A 26,398-nucleotide genomic window follows, 5' to 3' on the forward strand; every position below is an offset into this window, starting at 1 on the left:
AGGCTATTGTGTAGAAACCGTTCTTGCTGAGTTGGTCAACCAGGGTATCCAACACTATGTTCCAGAGGAGTGGTGATAGCACCCCCCTTGTGGACATCCCCTCGTAACCATCCCTCTAACCAAAACGTCTTCTACATTTATGCTTATTGCTCTATTTGACAGCACACTGAATATCCATTCGCTCACGGCCAGGAGGACATTCCTGACATTGAGCTATTGGGTGATGGTTGGGAAAGTTGTTTTATCAAACGCTCCCTCAATGTCTATGAATATTCCTAGGGTGGATTCTTTATTATCCAGCGATTTTTCAATTCTTCCCACTACTTGATGAAGTGCAGAATCGGTAGATCTTCCCGAAGTATATGTATGTTGATTTGGATGAAGTGGATTATGAACCAGAACTTCATCTCTTATGTACCTCTCGCATAGCCTTTCCATCGTTTTCAAGAGAAAATATGTTAGGCTAAGTGGTCGGAAAGCCTTCGGTAGGGTGTAATCCATCCTACCTGGTTTTGGTATGAAGACTACACGTACCTCTCTCCACTCTCTAGGAATATATCTCAGAGCCAAGAAGGCTCTGAACATTCCCACAAGGTGCGGCAAAAGGATATCGAGTCCCCACAGTAGTAGAGCTGAATATATGTCGTCAGGCCCTGGTGACTTAAAAGGGGCGAAGCACGATATGGGCCATCTTATCTTTTCCTCACTAATTAATGTTCTGGCAAGATGCCAGTCATTTGGTGTGGGTATGATTATTTCTTCAGTCCAGTTCGGTGCTTTTGAAATGCAGGGGAAGTGTGTTTTAATCAGGACCTCAGCACTTTCGCAAAGGTTGGAAGTTTTGCTTCCATCTTCCTTTCTTAGTATGCTGATTTGCCGATGTGGATCTTTTGAGAGCGCTTTTTGTAGCCTGGAAGCTTGCGGAAAATCTTCGATTTCCTGACAGTAGGCTCTCCAAGCAGCTCTTGGTTTTTGTCTGCAGACTTTCTTAAACTCTTTGAGGTTTGATTGATAAATATCCCAATCGTCTTTGAGTTTGGTGCGTTTTGATTTCTTGCTGTCTTTCTAAGGTGTTCCAGTTCAGTGCACCACCAAGAGTTTGTTTTGCGACTTTCCTGGACCATCCTTATAGGACAGGATTTTTTATAAGCGTAGCTTATTTTATTTTGGATAGATATCGTGTACCTTTCCAATTCTGTATTAGTTCCTGGAGTTAAAGCCTTTTCATTCTGCAGAGCATCTTCTAAGAGGCGGTTGTAGAGTTCTACATCCGTCCTCCTAGGGTCGCGAGATTTGATAAGGCTTTTCTCTTTAAAAGATATTTAATTGAAAAATTGTCTTCATTGTAGCATCCACCTGGCTTGCAATTTCTAGAAGCTATGGAGGTGTTACCAGGAAAATGGTACAATAAATTTTTTTATAATAATATAATAATAATATTTATTCATCCTTTAAGACGTACAATGTATAGGACATGTCATTAGTTTTACAAACAAACAAACAATAAAATTAATACATTTATAAATTTTATAAACATTTTAAGGTAGATAGAATTGATAACATTTAGGTAATATTTCTGTCTGAAACAAACTCTTCCACAGTATAATAACATTTGGTAAGCAATAAGCTTTTAATGGATTTCTTAAAGAAATATTTATTCATTGTTTTATATTTTTTTGGTAAAACGTTAAACAATCTAATGCTCATATACTTTGCTGACATTTCAAATTTACTCGATCTATGACCAGGTACACTCAGCAAGTCGCCACCTCGCGTCGAATAATTGTGGAAACTAGAATTTCTGTCAGACATATGAATATTTTCAACAGCATATAGTAACATTCTGAAGATATAAATACATGGAAAACTTAAAATATTATTCTTAATAAATATGGGTTACAGCTCTCAAGAGGTCTAATTCCAAACATTTTTCGTATTATACGTTTTTGTGTTATAAATATTCTGTCACTGTTGACTGCATTCCCCATAAAATTATGTTGTAACAAAGTCTACTATAAACAAGGCTATAGTATACATTTAACAGCGCAGAGATGGGCATAATATTTTTAATACGGGATAATGCATAGTACGACTTATTAAGGGACTTACTGAGCATGTCTATGTGAACTGACCATTTTAATTTTGAGTCGAGATGGATACCTAAAAATTTTGTATGATTTGAGGAATCCAGTAGTACATTGTTAAAACTTAGGTGTAGTACAGGATTTACAGAATTTAAGTTATTAAAATATATTACTTTTGTTTTGTCTACATTTAAAATTAGGTTATTAGATCGACACCAGTCATTAAATCGAGCTAAAAAACTATGGCAAGTAGATGCCAATTTCTCATAGGTTTGAGCTGACACCACAAGAGAAGTATCATCTGCAAATAACGTCAGGTCCAAAACATCAAACTGGTTAGATGCATCGTTAATAAACAACAAAAAAATCAGGGGTCCTAATACAGAGCCCTGTGGAACTCCCAGATTAATAAAACGTTCCTCCGAAATAGCTTCATTGATTTTAACACAAATTATGCTATCTGATAGATAATTGATTAGCTAATCTAAAAATAATCCTCTAAAACCAATATTATACAGTTTATTGCTAACAAAACGGCTATCAAGACAATCAAAGGCACGGGTTAGATCAAAAAAGAGACCTGCCACATATTCACCTGCATCCAAAGATCTGTAGACCCTTTCACAAAATCTGCAGGCAGCAGACTGAGTGGATCTACCGGTATGGAAGCCATGTTGACAATCACTTACAATTTTAAATCTACCCAAAAACTCAGACATACGGTTATACAAAATTCTCTCAAATACTTTGGAAAGTACACACAATAAGGAAATAGGTCTATAATTTGAAATGTCTTCCGGATCGTCTTTTTTGTAAATAGGAATACCGATTGCTTTTTTTTAGAATACTTGGAAAGACTCCTTTACCTATTGATAAATTTATCAAATATGCAATGTGGTTTATTATATCAGATGACATAGCCTTTAATACTCCATTCGAGATAGAATCAAGTCCAGTGCTTTTTTTTAGTATTTAAATTATTGATCACATTCATTACCTCATTACCAACAACAGGTCTAAAGAAAAAACTGTTTTTAAGAATAGTAGAGGATGTGCAACTATTAGATCGAGAATTCCCAAAATGATTTGACAGTTTCTCTTCGGTTACTGTAGCAAAATAATCACAAAAAACTTCAGACAACTGCTTAGAATCAGTACAACTTTCACCATCTATATTTAATGCTATGTTTTTCTGGATAGACTTCCTGCCAGTTTCCTTGTTAACAAGATTCCATACAGTTTTATTTTTATTACTTGAATTATTTATCAATTGATCATGGAATTTTAATTTAGATTTTTGTAATAGTTCCGCGTGGTCTTTCTTAATTTTGTTATAATTTGCAAAAGAATTGGCATCTTTTAGTTCTTTATTAAGCCAGTAAGCATTTTTTAAATGAACACTAGACTCAGGGGCGTCATTTGATAGGGGGCAGGGGGGGCATTTGCCCCCCCCTGGCCCTGAAAATTACTGAAATTTACAAAAAATAGATCAATTTTGTATTATGTTTGCATATAAATGTATTGTATATATAATGCTTGCCCCCCCCTATCAAAATTTCAAATGACGCTCCTAGACTGCTTAACTTCCGGAGTAATCCATTTTTTATTGCAAGTCTGCTTACTGATTATTAACATTATCGGTTAAATAAATATCGTCAAAGTCAGTTACAGATAGCACAGAAGAAATTTGTTTAAGTTTGTTGTCAGACAAGTCTCTAAAATATTTATAATTAGGCTGGTCATTGGATTTAGTACAGCTACTATTAATGTCTACTACAAATTCCAAACTAATGGCTCTATGGTCACTTAAATGCGCTTCAAAAACATTAGAATTGCATTGAAGTATATTAGCTGTATTGGTTATAATATAATCAATCTTACTGATAGAAGTTTGGTTCAAACAATTTGTCGCTACCCTTGTGGGAACCATAGAGGTTATGCCAAGATTGTAGCTCATTAGAATATCGTTAAAAAGAATTTTAAATATACTATTTTCTAAATAATCAATGTTTAAGTCACCACAAATAAAAATATCGTCAACATACCTATTACAGAGTTCAATCGTATAGGAAAACTGCTTCAAAAACAAATAAAAGTCTCCACTGGGAGGCCTATAGATACTGATGACTGCAACTTTTCTCTCACAAAACATTATTTTTACCGCACTGCACTCATAATGCATCTCCACAGCGAACTGGCACACATTGATGATCTGATATTCATACCCACATTTCACATACAGAACCGATCCGCCATGCTCATGGATAGGTCGACAATAACTGGTTACAAGATCGTAACCCGGAGTTACCATTAGAGATATTTCATCCTGCTTACACCAGTGCTCCGCAATACTGACGACAATGGGATTTTCTTGGTCAAGCAGAATTTCCAACCTTTCAAGTTTGTTTCTAATGGACGCTGTATTTAACTGTATAATTTTAAAAATTGCCTTATGTTTTGTTTCATTGTCGATAGATACTTCTACTCGGTTTGCTCTTTCTTTTTCCTCAATTGAAAAAAAATTCGTATACAGGCTTTGTTTGGCCAAATCGAGGCATCCAACGCCTTATTGTAGTTTGCTTTCGAGATTTCCACTTTAAAAGAAGAATATATATCAGGACGACGATATGGAAGAGCTGAGCAGCTGGCTTCTGGCAGGTTTTTTGATAAAAATGATTGAAGGTCTTCTGCAGATGTTTGCGGTTTCAGATTAAATACGTGTAAAGCAACTGTTTGATCCACTCCTACATTCGAATTTCCAGAATAGTTACCCACTAATAGGTTTTTTTTGGGTGTTCTTTTTTTGTAAGTCACTTTCTGCCAATCCGTAGGAATGTTGAATATTGAATATTTTGCGCTCGGTTTATGGCTTCGCTGACATCTTTAGCGCTAATTGAATTGTTTTTCTTATATTTCTCCTAGCCTATTGTTGACTCTGGTGAATTGAAGACTTGTTTATTGGTATCAGCTTTGTGTTTAGATTTTTTAAATAAAGAATAGTCAGTTTTTTCCGAAACTTGTTTTGTTTCTAATTGTTTCAATGAGTCAATTTGTGTATTTAATAGGAAAATTTTTTCCTTTAGTTCTGATATTAAGAGATCTTTTTGTTTGATAATATATTTAAAGATGTGTATATCTACCTTATTTTCTGTCGACGCAGCTAAGTTTTCGATGGCGTCGAAAAATTTGTCATCACAGTCGCCCTTTGCTTTTTCTTCGATTTTTTCACAACATTTAGTAAAAACTTTGTCAAAAATTTGTAACTCCAGTTTTTTGGCACAACTGGGATGATAACAGCTATCACATATTATACACTTTACCCGTGAAACAACTTTAGATTTACATTTTCTGCAAACGATATTACTACTGATATCGGCAGTGTTATTTGAACGTGCTTCTCCTGCCATGGCTACTGACTCAATTAAATATCTTTTAAAAATATTTTTAAATATTTTTATTAGGATGAAAAACTTTGACTTTTAGTTAGTAGATGTCGCTAGGTACCTACTACCATAACGTCAGTTGTAATGCGAGGACTAGCTCGTGGCCTGTTTTCACTTAAAGAAGAGATAAGCGAACTTATGCCTCTCTGATGATGCCACTAATTAGAGGCGAAAATCGTCGATTTGGAGTGCTGGTTTGCGCTCTCTGTACAAAGTGAAAATTAAGACAGTTTTGCCTTCGCATTGCAAATGAATAAAAATGGTATACATTTTTATTTTTTATTAGTATTACTCGTACTCCTATCGACTAACTAGGTCCATTTTACGTTGGAATTTACCAAGCTGTGTAGACGGGGTTGTGAATTGCAAATTTAAGAACCCCTTCTTGTCTTCGTTACAGCATCGATTTGGCTTCCAATTTTTAGAAGTCATGGAGGTGTTACCAAATGGTCTAATCCAGGGGTGGGCAAAAGCGGGCCGGATCCGGCCCTTTTGCTTACTTTATCCGGCCCGTTTAGAAATCCCGCAAACAATTTTTTTAAGAGCGTACGCTCAAAATTTCGGGCAAATGCTTTTTAAATGCATTCATTATTTTTCGAATCCCGAGAGTATTTTTGAAAAATTTAAACGCAGAATAAAATATTACATTATTACAGAGGGCCGAAAAGTCCCTGAAAACCTCTATAATGTTTATTTTAATAAGTCACAGGGGTGAAAAAAGAGAAACTTAAGTGTGATTTTTAATTTCAAATATCTCATTCAAAACAAACTTTTTGTTTATTCTAAGGGACTTTCGGCCCTTGGTAATAATGTAATCCTTCATTCTGCGTTTAAATTTTTCAAAAATATTTTATTAGTTTTCTCAGGATTAAACAAAAATGAATGCATTTAAAAAGCATTGGTCCGAAATTTTGCGCCTACGCTCTTTATCTCTATTAGGAGATTTTGTTGAAATCAACAGTATTGGTGTTCGTAGTTTTCATATAAATAATGAATCTCTATGTTCTGCTTTTCTTAAAATTGTCTGTGTGTTTAACCCGGTCCAGACGCGAATATTTTTTGGCCACGTCATTTGTCGTCTACGAGGACCCCTTTTCCTTCGAGTTTACTTTTCATAATAAGCTGTTGCAACAACTTACAACAACGTACTTATCACATCTAAGTATGTGCCCTTTCTCCTTGCTGTCTTTCTCCTTTTAATGAAGGTCAAAAGTTCTCTAGTCCTTCCCCATGTCCCCATTTTGTGTAACCCAATTTCGTTGGTAATATGATCGGTCCATGGTACTTTCAAAATTCTCCTAAAAAGCTACATCTCAAAAGCTTCCAGATTTTTCATTAAATCAGCATTAACAATCCAATATTTTGCTGAAAATGGGGAAGGAATGCGAAGTCATAAAAACCATACAAACGAGAAAACTGGAATATCTAGGCCACATAATGAGAGGGGAAAAGTACTCCCCACTAAGGCTCATAATCCAAAGAAAAATCTCGAGAAGGAGAAACGTGGGACGTAGGGGGATTTCCTGGTTGCAAAATTCAAGGAAGTGGCACGGGTGCAGTTCAATACCATTGTTCAGAGCTGCAGCCAACAAAGTTAGGATTGCTGTGATGGTAGTCAACCTCCGATAGAAGACGGTACTGCAAGAAGCAGAAGAACAATCCAATAAAGAAGAATAGAGTGGATATAAGATTTTTATTATTATCCCAGTTTTTCATGGCGTTCTCAGCCTTCCGGTTCCCAGTTTCCAGGATTGTTGCATTCGCCAGGGTGAAGGTTCCTTTAAAACATTGCCTTCTGAATGCCCCCTAGTCAGGATTGTTTCGGCTTTCCTTTCTTCCTTCTTTCACTTGGCGTCTATTTTAAAATTTGTTTTAGCAGCCTGTCATCGTCCATTCTTTCTACATGATCATTCAAGATCAGTTGTCTCCTTTAAATTTCGTCTATGATGGTTGACTTGACATAACATTTTACCATCCGATATTAGATTTGAAGATTGAATCTTTGGTTACTCAGTAATTTCTTTATCTTCAAAAAGGCTGCTCTTGATTACTCTATTCTTGGTCGAATTTCTGAATTTCATTTTTTATCTGGATCCTGGTTACGGCTTAATATAATGGACCATATTAAAAATTTTGTAATTTTACTGGGCATCAATTTTTCGCATGTACACCCAAGTAAGACAATTTATTATTACTATTATTTATTATTAACAGTCAAATTTACTTGTCCAAAGGTTTTAAAATAGGTAATACTTATAGTACAGTGTGTCCACGGATGGAGTGCCCAAGAGGAAAAACTTTTTTATTTTCAATTTTAGCGAAAAATGTCATTCTTGATAAAAAGTTTTGCTTGTTCTATATCCCCATAAAACGAAATAAAATTCAAGTTTTTCAAATCCTGCTTAATTTTGTAGCCAATTTTATGTAAATCCCTATAAATTTTTGCACTAAGTTCGAAATAATTGTAACAATAATAACTTGGGAGAATAAACTTTTCGCTTCTTTGGAATATGAAGCCAGACTTTTTCGTTCTCCTTGAAACATTTAATTATTTATTAATTCTTCTTCTTCTTCAGGTGCCGTCCTCGTTCCGAAGTTTGGCTATCATCAAGGCTATGCGTATTTTTGATACCGTAGATCTAAATAATTGGCAGCTGCTGCACTTGTACCAATCTCTTAAATTCTTCAACCATGAATGTTTTCTTCTGCCAATGGATCTTTTACCTATTATTTTTCCCTGAATAATTAATTGTAGTAGCTGGTACTTTTGTCCCCTCATTATATGTCCCAAGTGTTGCAGTTTGCGCTTTTTAAGAGTAAGCGCAAGTTCTTTTTCTTTCTGCATCCTTCGCAACACTTCCATGGTTGTCACTCTCTTATTAATTGTCCACTTATTAATTAAATAATTATTAATCTAATAATTTTATTAATGACATTTATCACAAGATAAATTCTTTATTGAACGCTTAACATTGTCGAAAAAAAAAATGACAATTCGCAAATTATTTATCGGAGTTGACAGTTATTGTGGCTTGGCAACACTAGATTAGTGTTACGATTTCGAACTTAGTGCAAAAATTTATAGGGATTTACATAAAATTGGCTACAAAATTAAGCAGGATTTGAAAAACTTGAATATTATTTCGTTTTATGGGGTTTTATAACAAGCAAAACTTTTTATCAAGAATGACATTTTTCGCTAAAATTGAAAACAAAAAGTTTTTCCTCTTGGGCACCCTAACCGTGGACACACTGTATTTTTGTCAAAAATTTCTTGGGCAGAAAAAACTACCAAAAACATTAGCTTGTGCGTAGCGTACATAATGGGTATAGTCACAGACACAGAATAGGAAACAATTGTTTCCTATTCTGTGGTATAGTTCTCCGGCCCGGGAGACATTTTGAAAATTTCATTTTGGCCCGCGCTTAAAAGTATTTGCCCACCCCTGGTCTAATCAGTTTTTTGTATATAATATCACAAGAGAGAAAATTTTGTCGGCAATATTTTCGACTGGTATGAAAGTTTGTTGCCTGGCAATTTTCGCAAATTAAATTTTGACTTAAATCACGAGACGTCAGTCGAGTGATTTTGTCAAAATTTCATAAGCGAAAATTACCAAAAGGCAACGAACTTGAATGATACCAGGAGAAAATTTTGCCGGTAAATAATTTTCTCTCTAATGATATTCGACAAGACTATTTCACGAGACAATTAATGCACCATATCAACGAAATATAATCTTTATTTATTTGTTATTACCAGACACTTTCGTGACGGATCTGTCATAATTTTGTCGGTGAGAAATCACGTCGTTAAGAAGTTTTTTCAGTAGGAAACGAAGCGTTGCTATGCCGTTTTATCACTTAAAAACAGTCTAGTAAAATAGTCAATTAAATATCTTTTAAAAATATTTTTAAATATTTTTATTAGGATGAAAGCTTTGACATTTTTTTAACATTACTTACCTTTTTGCTATTACAAATATTTCAACACAGTATGCTGTAATACTCCAAAACATCAATAACATGTTTGGATACCAAACTGTTTCATTGAGACGTTTTATATAGCTGCAAAATAATATATTATTTGTATATAAACTCCTGGACAAAATTAACGCACCACTCATATTTTTCTCAATAATCTTTTTTTATTGATAATTTACTGTACGACAAGTTGCCTATGGACCTTGTTTGATAGTGACAGTTGTTATGTAAGCTAATAATAGTCTTGTTTTAACAATAATTTGTATTAGACTTCGTTTTAGACTAAAAGTGAGTTAAACTTTTCATAAAAAGTGCCGATTAAAGCAAAGTGCTTGTGAGAAGCAAGCTTTTTATTGTGATATTTTTCATCACATGCATGTTTGGAAGTTCATTTGCACAAAAATCAAATAAAAAAATGAACCGCCAAAGAAATTTGTCAATGGAGGAGGCAGTGCGAGCATCGACTGTCCTACTCCTAGATAAAGGATATTCAATGCGATACGTTGCAGGTTTGTTAGGAAGACATCAGTCGCAAGGTGAGGCGATATAATGAATCAGGGTCGTACCATCGAAGACAAGAGCAAGGGCGAAAACGTTGCACTTATCAAATTGATGATCGTTTTTTGAGACAACGTGCTCTCAGAGATAGGAGAGTCACCAGCAATTTGCTAAAAAATGAACTAGCAGATTTTCGAAATGTCGCGATATCGTCTCGAACAGTTAGAAGACGTTTACATGAAGCAGAATTGACCAACAGGAAACCGGCCAAAAAACCCTTGCTTACCAGAGAACACAGGGTTCAGAGATTGAATTTTGCAAGATTGCCTCAAAATTGGACCATCGATGATTGGAAACGAGTTCTTTTCTCCGATGAGACTAGAGTAAGCCTAAAAGCTCCAGATGGTCGTGAGCGTGTCTGGTGAAGGCGTGGAGAAAAGTTTGGCAGCTCCAATTTCTCTCCTAAAGTACCTTTTGGTGGTGGCTCTAAAATGTTTTGGGGCGGAATTTGTTTTGAAGCTCGTACGGAGTTGGTCCCCATACGTACGAGGTCTATGAATGCCCATTATTACTTAGGCAACATTATTGTCGAACATGTAATGCCTTTTCCTCCGTTTCTTGGACCTAATTTTTTATTCATGCAAGACAACGCTCGTCCTCATGTGGCTCGACAGGTTATTGGCTACCTAAATGATGTTGACATTCCATTATTAGAGTGGCCACCTAACAGTCCGGACATGAATCCTATAGAGCATCTATGGGACTATCTCAGAAAAAGATTCGAAGTCGTAGGATCCCTATTGCCAATCACAACCAACTCATTGAGGCAGTTATTGAAGAATGGGAGAATATTCCGCAAGCTTTTGTTGAACATTTGGTATCAAGCATGCCTCGACGCATAAATGCGTTCATAAGAAGTAGAGGTGGGCCTACAGTGTATTAGTGTTGACCCAGATGCATTTTATTGTGTTACTTTCCTGATTTTTTTCTTTTTGCAATTTGGAGATATGCTAGCTTATTTACGCATTTCCAGCAAAAACAAATTTTTAAAGAAACAATAAGGCAAATAATTAAGGTCATGATAAAGTCATGTTGGACTTATTTGTAGGTGTTTATTATTATTTCAATGTAACTTAGTTTTATTTTGTGTTCATATTGTAAATATTTAGATTAATTAAAGTGGTGCGTTAATTTTGTCCAGGAGTTTATATACAAATTAGTAATTATAAATTATATACTATAATTTTAACAAATTTAGACAATTATGAGATGAGATTATACATGAGACAAGAAAATATAAGACAATTATATAAGAGACAAGAAAACTAATGAAAGCAAAACGAAGGAATACCAGGAACAAATAATCAGATATATACACCCATGTCCAAAAGTTTGGAATACGTAAAAATAATATATCTACGCCTATGGTGGTTTCAAAACTGTTATTTATATTCATTCTAGAGCGTTTTTAACTGAAAATGATAAAAAATTTGAATCATTTTCTATCATTTTGGTCACATTCAACAGATGAGCGTATTTACACATTATTTAAGTCTTTTTCTAAATTTGAATTGAGCCGTTTAAAAGTGCTTAGAAAGGTGATATCTCATTTTGACAGATTTAGAGTAATTGCTTCGTTACAACAGGACTTTATTCAAAGTGATATCGCGAATATTGTTGATGTTACTCACAGTAATGTATCGAAAATTAAAAAAAAAACATTGATATCTCGAAAAACTCGTTTGAATCTACAAGTGGTATTAGGCCAGGGTAATAAGACAAAAATATACCCTGTTCGTGACACTTGAGCAGCCAGGGTACTGAAGCGTTTTTTCGACAGGTAATACCTATAGGAACAAATTATAACTATTTCCTGCGTAGAATCTGGCGGCCATTTTTATTTATAAACAATTAAGTGTCAAAAAATTCCATTTTTCCAATTTTTTTTTTCAAATCAATGGAAAACAGTTAAACTTATGATTTTTTTTAGTACAAATATCTTTGAGATTATGAAAAAAGTTTTAAAATGACATATTACAAAGTTTGATATACTCATTTATTGTTAATATAATTGCGAAAAAAGGTCGGAATTGCAAAAAAAAATATTTTTGCAATAACTATTGTAAAAATTAGTGTACAAGATTAAAATTTTTGTCAAATGAGGGTTCTTTGGTGCTTAAATATGTGATAAAAATTTTAAAGCGATTCATTCAATTGTTTAAATTTTATTCGAATTGTTTATCTCAGAGAGCATTTCTTTTGCAATACCATAAGTCAGAAAAAAATGACGTTAGAACCATTTCACAGGTGTTAAATGGAAGAGCATGAGCTATATTTTCAACTAGGTTTAAAAAAAGCGAATAAAAAATGCATTTATTAGTAATAAATAATTATGCACAAGTATCGTAAATCTCTCCTTATAAACTTTTTGAATAACTTTTTCCAAAAAAATTAACTTTTTTACCCTGTTTTAAGTGCACAACTACCAAGTAATGTTATTTATATCATAATTGATAAAAAATTGTAATAAATATATTGAATTTCTTATATAACAAAATAAAAAGTTTATAAGGAAAGATTTACGATACTTTTCCATAATTATTTATTACTAATAAATGCATTTTTTATTCGCTTTTTTTAAACCAATTTGAAAATATAGCTCATGCTCTTTTATTTGACACCTGTGGAATGGTTCTAACGTCATTTTTTTTCTGACTTATGTTATTGCAAAAAAAATGCTCTCTGGGATAAACAATTTGAATAAAATTTAAACAATTGAATGAATTTTGAAATTTTTATCACATATTAAGCACCAAAGAACCCTTATATGGCATAAATTTCAAAGCTGTACACTAATTTTTACAATAGATATTGCGAAATTAATTTTTTTGTAATTACGACCATTTTTCGCAATTATATTAACAATAAATGAGTATATCAAACTTTGTAATACGTCATTTTAAAGCTTTTTTCATAATCTCAAAGATATTTGTACTAAAAAAACCATAAGTTTCACTGTTTTCCATTGATTTGAAAAAACAAGGGGAAAATGTCATTTTTTGACACTTAATTGTTTATAAACAAAAATGGCCACCAGATCCTACGCAGGAAATAGTTACAATTTGCTCTTATAGGTATTACCTGTCGAAAAAACGCTTCAGTACCCTGGCTGCTCGAGTGTCATGGAAAAAACCTTATTACCCTGGACTATACAGGGTGTCCAGAAACTATATTAACATCGAAGACAGGAGATTCTTCAGATAATTTTAAGATAATTAACCCAATTCACTTAGTCCGAAAATGCTTCTTAAGGGAGCTAGAGCTCTTTGAAGATGGCGTCTTGTAATTAGTTTTTCTTAAATACCTCCAGAACGCTCCCATTTAGAAAAAGAAAAATTGGTACGCAAATTTATCTTCAAGACATAAATCTAATCCATCCATTGCAAATTTCTAGTACCGATCATAGGCGTCCGTTTTGGGTAGGGCAACGGTTATTTTATCGCATAACTTTTTTATCTTTAACTTTTATGCATTTCTGACACTGGATTATTAAATTGTGAAGTATCGTAGTACTAAAATATACTCTTGTTTTCCAGGGCACACCGTTTTCTAGAAAAATCGATTTGAAAATTTTTCGCTTTTTGAATTAAAAAAAAATTAAAAAAAATTGTTTATAAAGACGAAAACTGGTACATTTATTTATATTCCAGAGATAAATCGATTTCATTAATTGCGAATTTCTAGTACTGGTCATAGGCGTCCGTTTTGGGTAGGTCAACAGTTATTTTATTGCATCACTTTTTTGTCTTGAATTTGTGAGTATTTTTGACACTAGATTATTAAATTATGAGGTATTTGAGTACTAAAAGTTCTTTCAATTTTTTTTCTAATTCCAAAAACGAAAAACTTTCAAATCGATTTTTCTAGAAAACGGTGTGTCCTACCGACTTAAAGCTAGGGTACCTTTTAGTACTAGAATACCTCACAATTTAATAATCCGGTGTCAAAAAAGCATATAGGTTAAGGGCAAAAAAGTTATGCGATAAAATTCCCGTTGCTCTACCCAAAACGGACGCCTATGACCGGTACTAGAAATTTGCAATGGATGGAATCGATTCATCTCTGAAAAGTAAATATGTATGCCAATTTTCGTTTTTCTAAATAGAAGCGTTCTGGAGGTATTTAAGAAAAACTAATTTCATGACGCCATCTTCAAAGAGCTCTATCTCCCTTAAGAAGCATTTTTGGACTAGGTGAATTGGGTTAAATTGTCTTAAAATTATCTGAGGAATCTCCTGTCTTCGTTTGTCGGTAGAGTTTCTGGACACCCTGTATATCCAGAGAAATTGCTAGGCTTCAATGACTGAATATTTGACGACAAAAAATAACACGCAGACTAAATGCGGTAAAGTACCCCGCACAATACTTATGGAAATTAGGTCCCAGTGGATTTAGTTCATACTTTGGAAAAATACTTTTTGAAGCATTGTGATGAAAAGTTCTAATGGGCACAACTCGATCGTATGGAGGATTTTTAAGATATATATAGAGGCACAAACTCGGAAAATTATAAGATTTACTGGATATTCCAATTCCCTGAGTTATTGGTTATCTGGCAACATATATAAATTTGGATCAAAGCAAAGTGCTAGTAGTCTAGGATTTTTTCCTGGCTATCCAATGGCGACATTTACTTTGACCTTGACCTTCAACGGAAGTCATCTTTTAGAGTTTAGAGGTTTTTGGCATTAAATTGATATAAACAGATTACTCATGGGTTTTTGGGATCACTAAGCACGAATAAGTATGCCATCAGAATTGACCTCCGGAGTACATGGTGGCCAGGGCCACTGCAAGGGACGTCATCTTCTAGAGTTTCGATGGTTTTCAGAATTTAATTGATACAAATGAATTACTGGAGGGTTTTTTGAGGTAGCCAAACACGAATATGCCACCAGAACCGACTCCCGGAGTACCTGGTTTCCAAGGTCAATGAAAGGGGCACCTGGAGTTTCGAGGATCTTCGGTACTACATTAATGCAAACGGATTAGTTATAGGTTTTTGGGGTTGTTGAACACGAATACGTAGATATAACTTTGAACTGCAGAATATCTACAATCATACGTTTAATGGAAAAGATATTATCACTCTAATTAAGCGAAACTGCCTGCAGTAGCAGGACATGTAGCCCCGGCCCTTGAATCGAACATGATAAAAAAGATTCTAATAGCTCAACCCGTGGGAATGAGAAGCCGGAGTAGACCAAAGTTGAGGTGAATCGACGGGGTAACACAAGATGCCGAGAAGATCGGCGTCGGCAACTGGAAAATGCAAGCAAGGGGCAGAACAGAATGGCGTAGGCGTAGAAAGCTTGAGAAGGTCGAGGCCCTCTAAGGGCTGTAGCACCAAGATGATGATGAACACGAATACGTGATTAGCACAGACACAGGAGCACCTGGTACCTAAGACAGGTTATCTTCTGGAGTTTCGGAGGAATCCAATGGAGGAATCAAATGTATTATACACTTAGGTTTTTGGGGTTGCTGAACATGCATACACTATCAGATCTGACCCACGAATCACATTGTTCCTACGGCACGACGGCACGTCATCTTCTGAAGTTTCGAGGGTTTTAGGCATTAAATTAATAAAAACGGATTACTCATGGCTTTTTGGGGTCGCTGAGTGCTAATACGCCATCAGATCCGACCCACGGACCGCCTATGGTGACATCAGAGTCACCAATGGTGACAATAATTTTGGATCACACGTTATTTAAATATATTAGTAAACAATTAGGCATGCCGAATGTTTTAAGTAGTCTTGTAAACAAAACTTACATATGTAGGTATTAGTGCAAGATTGCATTTCTGTATATTATTATTGACATAATAATCTTCACATACATATACGAAAGTATCACAAACATACATACAGTCGGAAAAATGAAAGAACACCCATGAACCAACATATAAAACACGCTGTATTTTCCTGTCACCGTGTCACAAAGAAAATTTTTCAGCTCAAGTACATATAATAATAATTATTACATGTACTTGCGCTGGCCAATTTTTTGTGTGACAAGGTGACAGGAAAATACAGCGTGTTTTATATGTTCGTTCATGGGTATTCTTTCATTTTTCCTACTGTATTTAATCAATAAGTATTGATACACAGAGATATTTAGGGCAGTATAATGTTGGAGTTACTTTAGAGAGTGCCACCTTGAAGAGATTACGTTCATTCCATCGTCAACTGGGTACTAGAAACGATTAATAAATGTGTCTTATGAAATAATAAAGTACTAATGGGAAATATAGTGTCTTCCAGTTGATTAAAGCCATCGCCAGGGTAGTTCATCCCTATTTTTTTATACGAGTGTCTTTAACGAATCCTATATATTTTTGTAAATAACAAAATATATGATGAATTGTTTACTTGCAATGGTGTGCATTTGTTGATATAATAGTTTTCTGCTAGTCAAGCAATAACATATTATTATACAGTGAGCATGTAAAGGTTGGAATAAATTCATTTTCTCGAGAATGGACAGTTTTGGAAAAAATCCTGAAACAGGTCAATTTTTATTTTTAAATTACAACTTTTTGGCATATGTATCATACTAGTGACGTCACCCATCTGGACGTGATGACGTCATCGATGATTTTTTTAAATGAGAATAGGGGTCGTGCGATAGCTCTTATGAAAAGTAATTTAATTCTCTATCCAATAATATAAACATTATCATACTTATTTATACAGGGTGTCCAAAAAAAATTTTAAATTAATTTTATTGACATAAAAAGAATAATGTGTGTAATTTATTTAATTAAAAATACATTTTACTGCTTTCAAAAAACAGGAAAAAAATGTTTATTTGACAAATAAATATTGATTTTTGCTTAAATTCAATATCAAAGCAGCTACACACCTGCCTCTTGACCGTTTGAACATTTAATTTAAGCGAAAAGCAATGATTATTTTTCAAATGAACATTTTTTCTGTTTTCTGAGAGTAGTAAAATGTATTTTGAATTAAATAAATTACATGCATTCTTCTTTTTATGTCAATAAATTTCATTAAAAAATTTTTTTTTGTATAAATAAATATGTTAATCTTTAAATTACTGAAAATAAAATTGAATTACCTTTGAAATGAGCTATCACACGACCCCTATTCTCATTTAAAAAAATCATCGATGACGTCATCACGCCCCGGTGGGTGACGTCACTAGTATGATATATATGCCAAAAAGTCGTAATTTAAAAATTAAAATTGACCTGTTTCGGGATTTTTTTCCAAAATGGTTCATTTCCGAGAAAATGAACTTATTCCAACTTTTACGTGCTCACTGTATAACGATAAACTTGACACAGTAATGAAAAATGTATACAGTGATAAGCGCACTAATAACCGGCAAAATAACGCAAAAGTTGGAAAACATATGAAGTTATGAGATAAATAGAGATGAACCTAGTAGAGATGTTAAATTTAGCGATAGTAACCTATAAATTAACATTATATTGATTGTGTTTCACCTTTAGATGTATCGGACGAGTTTGGCAACTACCACTGTCACAGTGACAGTTTTAGTTGAAATACTCCTCTGATACGTCTAAAGATGGGAAACAATCAATATAATGTCAATTTATATGTTACTACCGCTAAATTTAACACCTTTACTAGTTTTATTGCCTTTTATCTCTCAGTTGAATATGTTTTCTATCTTTTGCGTTATTTTGCCGGTTATTAGCGCGCTCATCACTGTATACAAAAATATAGATGTAATAAATAAGAGGACGCGAATAAATTTAGGAGAAGTCCGTTAGATTTGGCGCTTGCCTGAGGGTGCCACCTTGGGTAGAATACAATGGGTACCGTCATCAACTGACTACCATCGATTGTATTACAAATAATGTAATTGACGAGCAATAAATAATGATGAGTACATAACGCGTATCCAATATTAACTAACCTCTATTATCTTACAGGAAGCCCAAACCAATTTCTTTATATCTAAAATCCTGAATTTATTAAGAAACATAGTACTTACTTAATTAGAAAGTTGTGATAATTTACACATTTCTCAACTTCGTTTTTTAATAGATTTCGTTCGTCTTCTTTTTCTGCTGTACTACCCATTATTGCATTTATTTCTCTATTCAACATTTTCCATTGGATGACAACCATAAGTACTATCGTACCCACCAACACATCATAAAACATAATCCCAATAAAGCAGACAATGAACGAATAATCTTCAACCAGATATAACAACCAATATGGTGGATATGGTGGTACATAGGTAGACAGAGGCAGCACGTTTTCCCCGCTTAATAGTGGACCAAATACTACCGAAAATGATGTGATGAGACCTATCCCCGGGAAACTAATAGCAACGAATTTTGCAGTCTTGAGAATAAATTCCCCGGTTTTTCTTTCCGTATGAAATGGAAAATTTTGTAAGTTCCAAAATTTAAACGTATCCGTTATCAAATCGGCTGCTTGTTTGTACTTAAAAAACAAAGTTGACATTTTAACTGTTGCCTAAAAATTAAAAGGAAAAAGATACACTTTTAAATAAAAACATGGTTACTTATGTACCAAGGGCAGTAGGTAGATGTTTATGCCAGAGGACGACTATCTTAAACCGTCTACACACGCTCTGACAAAAGCACCTGACTGTCGTGGCTGACAAAGTTAGGTCTGACTCTTGGAGCGTGTGTAGGCTTGTCGCACGACAAAAATGAGTACAGTAGAACCCCGATAAGTCGGCCCCCGATAACCCGGAAGTCCGGATAACCCGGACCGATTTTCATAAGACAAACATTTCAACAATAAAAATGTATGTAATATATTATTTGAGAGAATGTGTGTTTATGTAATTTGAACTATACGATAGTAAAAATGACTCATGGCACACGGCGCCGGCGGCAGAGCGACGGACGTTCATTGTCTGGGATTATCGAAAACAACAGGCACCTGTTTGTAGTATTCCTTTATTTATTTCAAACTGTCTTAGCATTGTTTAAAAAAGACTAAAAGACTATTTAAAAAAATCTTTTTTAAACAATGGTCTTAGTTTTCACTGTTTTTTAAATAACATAACATCGTTCGTATTGAGACTGTATTGTGTGTAGTACAGTCTTGTATTAATTATTGTTTGCTTCCGTTTGCTTACGTTTGTATTTTTTTGTGTTTGCGTGTTTTTAGTAATTTATATGTGTACCCGCATTTTCGATAACCCGGATCGGCCGCGGTCCCGATTAATCCGAGTTATCGAGGTTCCACTGTAATCCTGACACTGATGGATTTTGTCGGGCTATTCCAACTTTCTGACAAATTTATCGTGTCAGGACGCGTGTCGCGTTGTTGGCCTGATTTCTGACTCCAACAGGGATGAATAACTGTTAATAATCTATATGGATTTCTTTTGTAAAGCGGTGGACACAAATTACGTGCTAACTATGCTAAGGTCTATAATATAGAGTGCACAATTTACTACTTGGTGCTGTATATTTTGACATGTTTGATTTTTTACTCCAATTATGACGTTAGAATTTACAAAAAATGTAAGTAAAATGATTATTTCATTCATAGAAATTAAATAAAATTTAAAATGATAATTTTTGATAATTTCCCGTCGTCAAGTATATTACGTCAGATGCCCATCGTTGCTACGAAAAAATACATTCAGTGACATTAATGACAATTAATGTTTTAAAAATTTTAAAAGTGATGACTTTCAACCGTCAAATATTTATTACAACTGTGTGTTTAATTGTACTAATTTGTACTTACATAAATAAATTACAAAAAAATTTTGGTTTTGAACAGTCAAATACATATTTATAACAACTGTGTGTTTAATTGTACTAATTTTTACTTACATAAATAAATTACAATAAAATTTTGGTTTTGAACAGTTTTATTCATGAAATAATCGCAACAAATTGCACTCGATCTCTAAAATTAATATAGAATTTTGGCCCTCGTGACACTTTGACATAATTTTATTCCCCTTCGGGTCGTGAAATTAAAACTGTCAAAGTGTTACTCGGGAAAAATTCAATAATTTTAGAGCTCTTGTGCAATTACTACTGATTATTTCATTCATGGGAGATTCTGACCAATAGAAAGCTACATAAATAAAAATTAAACTGATAATTTTTGATAATATCCCGTCGTCAAGTATATTACGTCAGATGCCCTTCGTTGCTACGAAAAACACATTCAGTGACTTTAATGACAATTAATGTTTTAAAAATTATAAAAGTGATGACTTTTAACCGTCAAATATTTATAACAACTGTGTGTTTAATTGTACTAATTTGTACTTACATAAATAAATGACAATACAATTTTGGTTTTAAAAAGTTTTATTCATGAAATAATCGCAACAAATTGCACTCGATCTCTAAAATTAATATCGAATTTCTGCCCTCGTGACACTTTGACATAATTTTACTCCCCTTCGGGTCATGAAATTAAAACTGTCAAAGTGTCACTCGGGAAAAATTCGATAATTTTAGAGCTCTTGTGAAATTACTACTGAAAATTACACTCACCCATTTGTCTACTCGACAATAATTATCGCTTCATTACAGCTATAATTACATAGTAGAAATCGAAAATTGCACTGTCATGTTTTTAATTGTTGAATTTGGCAACCACATACTATCATACTAACAACAGCTTTGTTTATTTTTAATATGTCAGTTTGGCATTTCATACATTTGCAAACTTTTTTCTATAAAAATATCTGGTTTTGGCACTGAATCTGCAGAGTCAATTAAATATGCTATTAATAAAACTGAGCCAAAAAATACAATCAATAACAAACATAGTCTAGGCGCCAGAGGAGTCACCGTGTCCTTTTCAATTCTGATGGACAAACTCAACGGTTTCTTATGGATTTGTGGCTGCTGATTTCGAGGGTGGATTTCGATCCGAGTGGTCAAAAAATTGTTATAAACAATTTAATTGTTTATAAGGCTCTGGCTCATAAACTAAATGAGATAAAAAAAATGTTTCAAATAAAATTTGTTGCTTAAGAGGAAACAGTAGCGATCAACAGGTAGCGAAAACGCGTCCCAAGATTGCGGCTGTAATTTTGAATATTTTTTCGAGATATTTGGTACACGTATTCGTAATATAATAAAGAATGGCGGTACAGATCCCAATTTGAAAAATATATTAATATGTGGAAATTACTCTGTAATTAAATACAATATTAAAAAAACGAGCCTGTACCGCCATTAAAAAGAACAAAAAAATACACTTTCTTCAAATAATCTTTTTTATCCGATGCTTAGATTTTGTGTCATTTTGGAACTACAGTGGAACCTCGATAAGTCGGCCCCCGATAACCCGGAAGTCCGGCTAACCCGGACCGATTTTCATCGGACAAACATTTCAAGAATAAAAATGTATGTATTATGTTAAAACATTTTATCTGCAGCCGCTTCTGGAATGTCTTAAAAATATCGAATTTCATTGATAAACTTCAATCATAATATAATATTTGAGAGATAATGGGTATCTGTGTAATTTGAACTATATGATAGTAAAAATGACTCATGCACACAACGTTCATTATCGCAAACAACAGGCACCTGTTATTCCTTTATTTATTTTCAACTGTCTTTTAAAAAATTGTTTTTTAAACAATGAAAGAGTCACTGTTCTTAAATTACATAACATCATTCCCATGGCAGACCAGACGAAATTGACACAACCAAACTGACTGAGTTTTTTTATCTAGAAATGAATAATACTCTATATTGTCTATATTATACTAAACTCTATACAACTATAGGTAACTGTGCATATATATTTCATATTATTTTGCTTATAAGGGACTTTATCTATAAGTATACCGTATTTTATTAATTTTTACCATGCTCTCCGGCTAACCCGGATTTTCGATAACCCGGATCGGCCGCGGTCCCGATTAATCCGAGTTATCGAGGTTCCACTGTACTACAATTTTTTATTTCATTAGTAGTTCCAAATTGACACAAAATCTAGGCATCGGATAAAAAAGTTTATTTGAAGAAAGTGTATTTTTTGTTCTTCTTAATGGCGGTACAGGCTCATTTTTTTAATATTGTATTTAATTACAGAGTAATTTCCACATATTAATATATTTTTCAAATTGGGCTCTGTACCACCATTCTTTATTATATTACGAATACGTGTGCCAAATATCTCGAAAAAATATTCAAAATTACAGCCGCAATCTTGGAACGCGTTTTGGCTACCTGTTGATGGCTACTGTATCACTTTAATAAAAAACGAGGAAATAAACTTAAATGGAACAATTAGAACTCATGATATCGTAAAACGGGCTCTACATTCTCGGCGAAATTACTTCGCCAAAGTTGACCGAAGTCCGAAGTACCCTCTCTACACACTCGTTCGAAGTAATATACCGACAAAGAGCGGTGCGATACCGATAAATATCTCTTTGACCAGATTGACAGATTTCGGAAGTACAACGAAGTCAAGCAAGGTTACACAAGGTGGCATTCTACACTCTCGTACTTGTTGAACCTCGATCGACTTCGGCGAGAGTGAAGTGAGCGCTTAAAATTAGTGCACAATGCAAATTGCAAATTGCAAAATAAGTCTTTTTCGAAGCTTTATCGATCGTAACTCGGCTTCTACGCATGCAAATGAGCTTTTCAAGGTCTCATACTTTATTTTCATTTATTTTAAAGTTATAATTTTCTTAAAAGATTTGTACATTAATTTGTTTATAAGGGATTTTAGTAAATTTGAGCAATAAACATTTATACTTTAATTAACATTAATAATAGAAAAACTCAAAAGGAATATTTTGTGGTTAGGAAAGTGTCTAATTAAGTGCTTAGTCTATTAATAGTCTGGGCTGATTATCGGAGAATAGGCCATTTTTGGGAAAAGTTATTTACCAGCAATTTTATTGCTGGAATCGAATCTTATTATTCTATGTATTAATAATATAGATATGCAAAGTCCGCAGATAGTGTGCTACTTTTTTTATAAACAAAATGGCGCCCGAAAATCGTGTTTTTTTCAATTTTTGCTCAATAACTCCAAAGATTTTAACTTTAGACCAAAAACACTCAAATAAAAATTCACCGAAATTAAATTCTGCATAGAGACGTGTTTTTTCCGATTTACTTCGACGAAAACTTTCCCCAGAAAAGCGGGTTTTCCCAAAAAAATCTTTAATTTTCAACTAAACTTTTAGATAAGTAGTTGTTAATCAATAATTAAATAACTTGGTAACGTAAAAGCCATTTCGGAATATATTATAATTCCAGAAGCCGATGGAAGTTTAGTGAACAGTTTAGCAACAATTGAAATGTTATTTAAAAATTTACGGTTGCTATAATAACGACAATAATTATGATGCATAAGAATAACTATGAGTTTTTCATAAAAAGACACTATACCTATCTAATGTACTTTATAGAATTGAAATTGGACTATTTAAGCGGCCTCAGGAATATTTTAAAATTATAAACAATTTTTTGGCTTATAAACAAATAGAATATCTCGGGAAATATTTAACCAAATTAAATTATGAAAACGGTATTCGAAAGACAGCGGCAGAACGCTTCTTTTAAAAGAAAAAACGTTTAATTATGACGAGTGGTTCCTGAGACACAACCGGTCAAAGTTGACCGAAATTTACGGAAAAGATATAAACAATAGGACCATAATTTTTAAACCATCACCTTTTTATTTTTATCGTCTTTCTCCACACCAATTTTCATATCTTTAAAATCCTCATAACATGTATTATTATAATAAAAACTATCGATAATACGTGTGAAAATTGCCAAAAATAGCAAAATTTTAATCAAAAATTAGGTTGGAGAAAATGTAACCCTCAAAGTTCAAAATCGGTATACGTTAAAAAAAATGCATTTTCTCGGCTTCCCATGGAGCAATTTCCTTCATTCTCTTTTTGTTTCCAAGTAACTCGAGTAGAGCCATCGAACTAACGCATTATTAAATGTCAAACTTGCTTTTTTTTGTTATAATAAATTAATTTATTTATTATAACACAATATTTTAATTTGTTTAAATAAAAATTGTTTAAATAATTATACAGCTTTCAAATGAGAATATTTATGTTTTTAACTTTAAAAGGTACACTTGTAGTAAGTTTATCTAAAAAAAAAAGCCTACAACTGGAAAAATATGTAATTTTCTGTTCTTATAAATAAATTAATCTCTTATAACAAAACAAAAGCAAGTTTGACATTTAATAATGAGTTAGCTCGATGGCTCTACTCGAGTTATTAGGGAATAAAAAAAGAATGAAGGAAATTGCTCAATGGGAAGCCAAGAAAATGCATTTTGTTAACGTATACCGATTTTGAACTTTGAGGGTTACATTTTCTCCAACCTAATTTTTGATTGGAATTTTGCTATTTTTGGCAATTTTCACACGTATTATCGATAGTTTTTATTATAATAATATATGTTATGAGGATTTTAAAGATATGAAAATTGGTGTGGAGAAAGAGGACAAAAATAAAAAGGTGATGGTTTGAAAATTATGATCCTATTGTTTATATCTTTGCCGTAAATTCCGGTCAACTTTGACCGGTTGTATCTCAAGAACCACTCGTCATAATTAAACGTTTTTTCAAGAAGCGTCCTGCCACTGTCTTTCGAATACCGTTTTCACAATTTAATTTAGTTTAATATTTCCCGAGATATTCTATTTGTTTATAAACCAAAAAATTGTTTATAATTTTAAAATATTCCTGAGTCCGCTTAAATAGTCCAATTTCAATTCTGTAAAGTACATTAGATAGGTATAGTGTTTTGTTATGAAAAATCGTAGTTATTCTTAAGGCGGAGACAGATATCCGCGCCGCGAACTCCGCGCCGTGTGTGCGCCGCGCGTTCTTGGAGCGGTTATTGTTCGTTAAAATTTTTCATTTTGACGATCCAGAGGAAACTTACGAACGTTTAGTAATTGTAGATAATCATGTCTCTGTCCTGTACTTCCACTACATCTTATTTTGGTATTGTTCTGAAACTATTTTCTTGTGTCATCTTATGCAATTTACTATTTTATGTGGAATAAGCCACAGTTTGGGAACATTTCGGGAACTACCTTTTTCGCTTCCTGGCAACACAAATATAATGGTAGGGGAGCCCAAGCGGGGATTTTTGCAGTTACTCGAGCGCGTCAGATTATCATATGGGGAGAAACGTGGTACCCTGCAGATGTACCTCCACCATATATTGGCTCTTAACACAGGGGAGTTCGTTCAGGGGGGCCCGAAAAAAAATCTATCCTTAAAATATTCGAAATTGTCAGATTAAGATAAGGTAAGTTAAGTACATGCAAAAGAGTCTATATTTCAAAAATATGACGATTTGAGCGGGGCGTACGGAAATGGGTGAGTCAAAAAGTTTCACAAAAAAAAGCGAATATTTCGCGAAATGAACGTCAGATTGAAAAACTAAAAACTACGTGTTCAATATTTTTCAAAAATCTATCGAAAAATACCAAACTTGACCCCCCACGGAGAGGGGTGGGGGGTAAATTTAAAATTTTAAATACAAATCCCGCGATCTTTCGCAAAATAAACATCATATCGAAAAACTGCAAAATACACTTTATCAATGTTTTTGAAAAATCTATCGAATGGTTCCAAACACGACCCCCCACGGAGGTGAGGTGGGGGGTTACTTTAAAATCTTAAATGGTAGACCTCGTTTCTTATTGCAGATTTGGATTGTTTGTATAAAAATAAACAACTTTTATTCGAAACATTTTTTTTGAATTATGGATAGATGGCGCTATAATCGGAAAAAAGATTGTTGGAAATGGAAAATTAAATTAAAAAATGGGAAGTCCCCACTAAAATGGAAAATTTTACTTAACTTTTTTGGTTTTAGGACCTAATAATCACAACCCAATAGGTCCCCAAAGCGCTCGAATGACTGCACATTTAGCATACTTTGCTCCCCTACCATAATAGATCTGCTTGTTCCTACAACCAGAAACAAAATTAGAGAACTATAGGTACTTCCAAGTCATGCGATACCTTTTTCGTTTTCCGGTGACACAATTGTAATGTATCTGCTTGTTTCAACTGCGTAGCTTCACTAGAAACGAAATTAGAGAACTATAGGTTCTTCCAAGCCCTGTGTTAACTTTTTCGCTTTCCGGTGACCCAATTATAATATATCTGCTTGTTCCAACTCAGTTGCTTCACCAGAAGCGAAGTTAGGAAACTATAGGCTCTTCCAAGATGTGCGTTACCTTTTTCGCTTTCCGACGACACAATTATAACATATCTACTTGTTCCAACTCCGTTGCTTCACCAGAAGCGAAGTTAGGAAACTATAGGCTCTTCCAAGTTGTGCGT

General features: G+C 33.7%; 1 protein-coding gene across 1 annotated transcript in view; it reads right to left on the minus strand.

Annotated features, from left to right (window-relative positions):
- LOC126882700 (uncharacterized) overlaps nucleotides 1-18,152 on the minus strand; it is a 43,562-nt gene extending 25,410 nt beyond the window's left edge. Inside the window, exons 1-2 of the mRNA XM_050647678.1 lie at nucleotides 18,064-18,152; nucleotides 9,494-9,595 (exon numbers count right to left, since the gene is read on the minus strand). Coding sequence (XP_050503635.1) covers nucleotides 9,494-9,595; nucleotides 18,064-18,152 — 191 coding nt within the window. The remainder of the gene's footprint in view (nucleotides 1-9,493; nucleotides 9,596-18,063) is intronic.
- Between the last annotated feature and the right edge of the window lie 8,246 nt (nucleotides 18,153-26,398).

This window comes from Diabrotica virgifera, chromosome 3 (genome assembly GCF_917563875.1).
Source record: "Diabrotica virgifera virgifera chromosome 3, PGI_DIABVI_V3a".
Lineage (NCBI taxonomy): Eukaryota > Metazoa > Arthropoda > Insecta > Coleoptera > Chrysomelidae > Diabrotica > Diabrotica virgifera.